Source organism: Gekko japonicus, unplaced genomic scaffold (assembly GCF_001447785.1).
Source record: "Gekko japonicus isolate JY-2015 unplaced genomic scaffold, Gekko_japonicus_V1.1 scaffold6559, whole genome shotgun sequence".
Lineage (NCBI taxonomy): Eukaryota > Metazoa > Chordata > Lepidosauria > Squamata > Gekkonidae > Gekko > Gekko japonicus.
In genome coordinates, this window is record NW_015168863.1 from 15,667 (window position 1) to 19,017 (window position 3,351).

At 54.0% G+C, this 3,351-nt stretch overlaps 1 protein-coding gene across 1 annotated transcript in view; it reads right to left on the bottom strand.

The window, feature by feature from the left end:
• LOC107114317 (zinc finger protein 2-like) overlaps positions 1 to 3,066 on the bottom strand; it is a 9,267-nt gene extending 6,201 nt beyond the window's left edge. The window contains exons 1-2 of the mRNA XM_015415764.1: positions 2,663 to 3,066; positions 1,501 to 1,587 (exon numbers count right to left, since the gene is read on the bottom strand). Of these exons, the coding sequence (XP_015271250.1) occupies positions 1,501 to 1,587; positions 2,663 to 3,043 (468 nt within the window). The 5' untranslated portion in view covers positions 3,044 to 3,066. The remainder of the gene's footprint in view (positions 1 to 1,500; positions 1,588 to 2,662) is intronic.
• Positions 3,067 to 3,351: the final 285 nt, after the last annotated feature.

Consider the following 3,351-nt stretch of genomic DNA (forward strand, 5'->3'; position numbering starts at 1 on the left):
GTTTTTGGTTTTCGGGGGTGGGGGGGGGGGGGGGGCTTATAGTGTCCTGGCCCCACTGCTGGACTTCCTGATGGCACCTGGACTGGATGGGCCATTGGCTTGATCCAACATTGGCTTCTCTTATGTTCTTATGTTCTTAAATTATGTATTCCAGAGACACACGTTTTATCTCCTTGGGTGCTGTTTAGGAGAACACAGCCCACATCCCTTGAATTTTCAGAAGCGGAGGGGGAGGGGGAGGGGGAGGAGGAGGAGATTGGATTTATACGCCGACCTTCACTACCCAAAAGTGACCCAGAGCGGAGTAACAACTGCTTTCCCTCCCCCTCCCCACAACAAACACCCTGTGAGGTAGGCGGGGCTGAGAGAGCTCTGACAGAAACTTCTCTTTTTTCAAGAACAGCTCTTATCAGAACTACAGCTTGCCCAAGGTCATCCAGCAGGTGCAAGTGGAGGAGTGGGGAATCAAACCCGGTTCTCCCAGATTAGAGTCCGCGCACTTCACCACTGCACCAAAGAGAGGTGGTTGGCCATTGCCTGCCTCTGGGTCGCGACTCCGGACTTCCTTGTTTATCTGCGATCCAAGTACCCATCAGGGCTGACCCTGCTTATCCGCTGAGATCTTGTGAGGTCAAGCTAGCCTGGGGTATTTCGTAGCCCACCAGACATCAACAAGCCCCTGCTTTAAAGCTGCCTGTACTGTACTGACCCTCTCGCCGTCTTCGCCGTGGGGGCCAGGAAGGACTTATTATTTATTTTATTAATTTATTATTTTGATTTATACCCCCCCTCCCCGCAAGCGGGCTCAGGGCGGCTTACAGCGTGGGTACCCTGTACCATAAAAACCATGTCCAACATTTAAACATCATTAAGCATTTAAAACAATCCAACAATTAACAATTAAAGTGCTAGTGATGGTACACTTTTGAGGGTAATCTCTACATGATTCAGATGGTGTACTAAGAATTTTCATCGGCATCGGTGATCTTCAGCTTGGTGCGATGATATAACGCAAACCCTCCCCAGGACCAGAGTCAACCCAAACCACGGATGTTGTTGGTGGTAGAGGAGCGCACCGGGGTCACCCTGGTGTGGAGGGGGAGAGAAGCGAAAGCCGTGAGCCTGGGCTGGCCAGCAAGAGAAACACCGGCCACCTCTCCACAGCAGACTTGGCCAGCCCTTCTCCAGGAACTCTGGGAACAGAATTCTGGCAGAAACTGCTCTTTCTCAAGAACCAGAACTATGGCTTGTCGAAGGTCATCCAGCAGGTGCAAGTGGAGGAGTAGGGAATCCAACCAGTACACCAAACTGGCTCTCAGGGAGAAGGGGGTGAATGTGGGCAGCACGCTGTCACTCAAACTGCTTTACAGGGAGGCATTAACCCCTCATCTCCCAGCTTTCTGAGTCTGATGTCCTAAGCATTCTGCTTTTGGAGGTCAGTTCATCACGGGGGACTCTGCATCCCCGGGTTCCCCTTCTCCCCTCCCCCGCCAGACTCACCGGGTCCCGCTGCAGGAGGGCCTGAGCTTGGGCTTCCTGGGCGGACACCACCGGCCTTTCATCCTGTTCACCGCTCTCAGAGCCGAACTGGGGAGAGAAGGAGGAAGCGCCATCAGGTCCCCTGGAGACAAATCCCTTTCAGGCCACGTCCACCCACCCCACCCCATTCCCTGTGCGTGCAACCCCCCACCCCGAGGGGGGTGTCTTTGCAGTGAGGCCCAGAGGCAGAGGGGCTAGGGACGCCAACCACCAGGGGGCACCTGGAGATCTCCCACCATTACAATTGACCTCCAGGTGACCAGGATCCGTTCCCCTTGAGAAAATGGCTGCTTTGCAAGGTGGACTCTGACCGGGAGACGTCCAGAGCCATGATGTGCCCCATGCTGAGTGAAACTCCTGGTGTTCAAGAGACACCCTCTGCAGCCGCCTTCCCCCCCCTCAGTCCGGCCCTTCCTGTACCTCAAGACTGTCCCCTCTGAGTGGGGAGGCACCTCCAGGGACTTTTAACTGCTGCATTGAGCTCCCGTGGGTGAAACGTCCTAACACCACTACGTGAGACTGTCATGCTGAAAAGCAACTGCTGAGATCCTCTTCGGAAGCCCTGGCCTTGGTGTCCCACCTGTAGAGATGAGGCAGGTAGGGACCAGAGACATGGCCTCCTCCGTGGTGGCGCCTTGCCTTTGAACACCCTCCCCCAAGGACGCTCATGTGGCCCCTATCTTACTTGCCTTCTGGCACTAGCCTTTCTGAGGTATTTCTCTCTACCCAACAAGAGGCCTGTTAACTAAGGGTTTTCCCCCTCTCTTAGCTGTTTTAATGGTCTGCTTCTGGCCACCAGACGTTGTTACATGTTCATCTTTGTGCTGCTCCACACATATGTGAAGCTCTGTGGCTGGGAGGTAGGCCGAATCCCCATCTCCTCTTGCGCCAGTCACAACCCGAATTGGATCCAGGCGTGCCTGGGAAGTGAGTTCCCAGAAAACAGCTCCACCCAAAGTCCTTGTGGAAGGGAGGGTGCCAGGCCTCTGAAGAAGGCCTCGGCCTCTGTGTCCCCGTCAGTAACTGGTTGGCCGCTGTGTGAGACCGGGGGCTGCATTTGATGGACCCTCACCAGTCTGATCCAGCAGGGCTCTTCTTCCCCACACTCACAGCACTGGCTTACCTTCTCTGCCAGACGGGCTACTTGGTGCAGGGACAGGGGGGCATTCCGACCGGAGCATTTGACACAGTTCAAGGGACATCGATGGGGCTTCTCTCCTGCATGGCTTTTCTGGTGTCTCTGGAAGTCAGAAAGACAATGATACGTTCTCCAACACTCCAAGCACTTGTATATTCGGTCTGTTATATGACTCCGCTCGTGCACCAGGAAGGCTGAAGTCCCTTGAAACGTTTGCCCGCAATAAGAACAGATGTATATTTTTTCCGCCATTTGTGGGTTCTCGGCGTAAGTCAGTGCCCTGACGGACGTTGCTTCACAGTCTTGGTCCCTCTGTGTCCTTTTACGCCTCAAGAATCTCTCACCCGACTCTAAAACGTCCAGCATTTGCCTGCCGAATCAAGGCTATTTCGGGGGTTTTCTCCACAATATCGTACAAATGACTTGGTGTCCCCAACAGAATTTCAGGGCCCCCAAAACAAATCCCTTCAGATCCTTCTCGTGGTCGATCGCCAAAGGCCACTCGCTCAGCTCTCTTCTGCAAACAACCCTCCTCCTGATATTCCAGCACTCGGATACTCGATCCTGGAACAAAATTAGGACATCATGAGCAACAACCCCCCCACAGCAGCAGTGATTATAAGGCAGTACAGGGAAGGCATCTTTCCTTGCTGAGAGACTACAGTATACCAAGG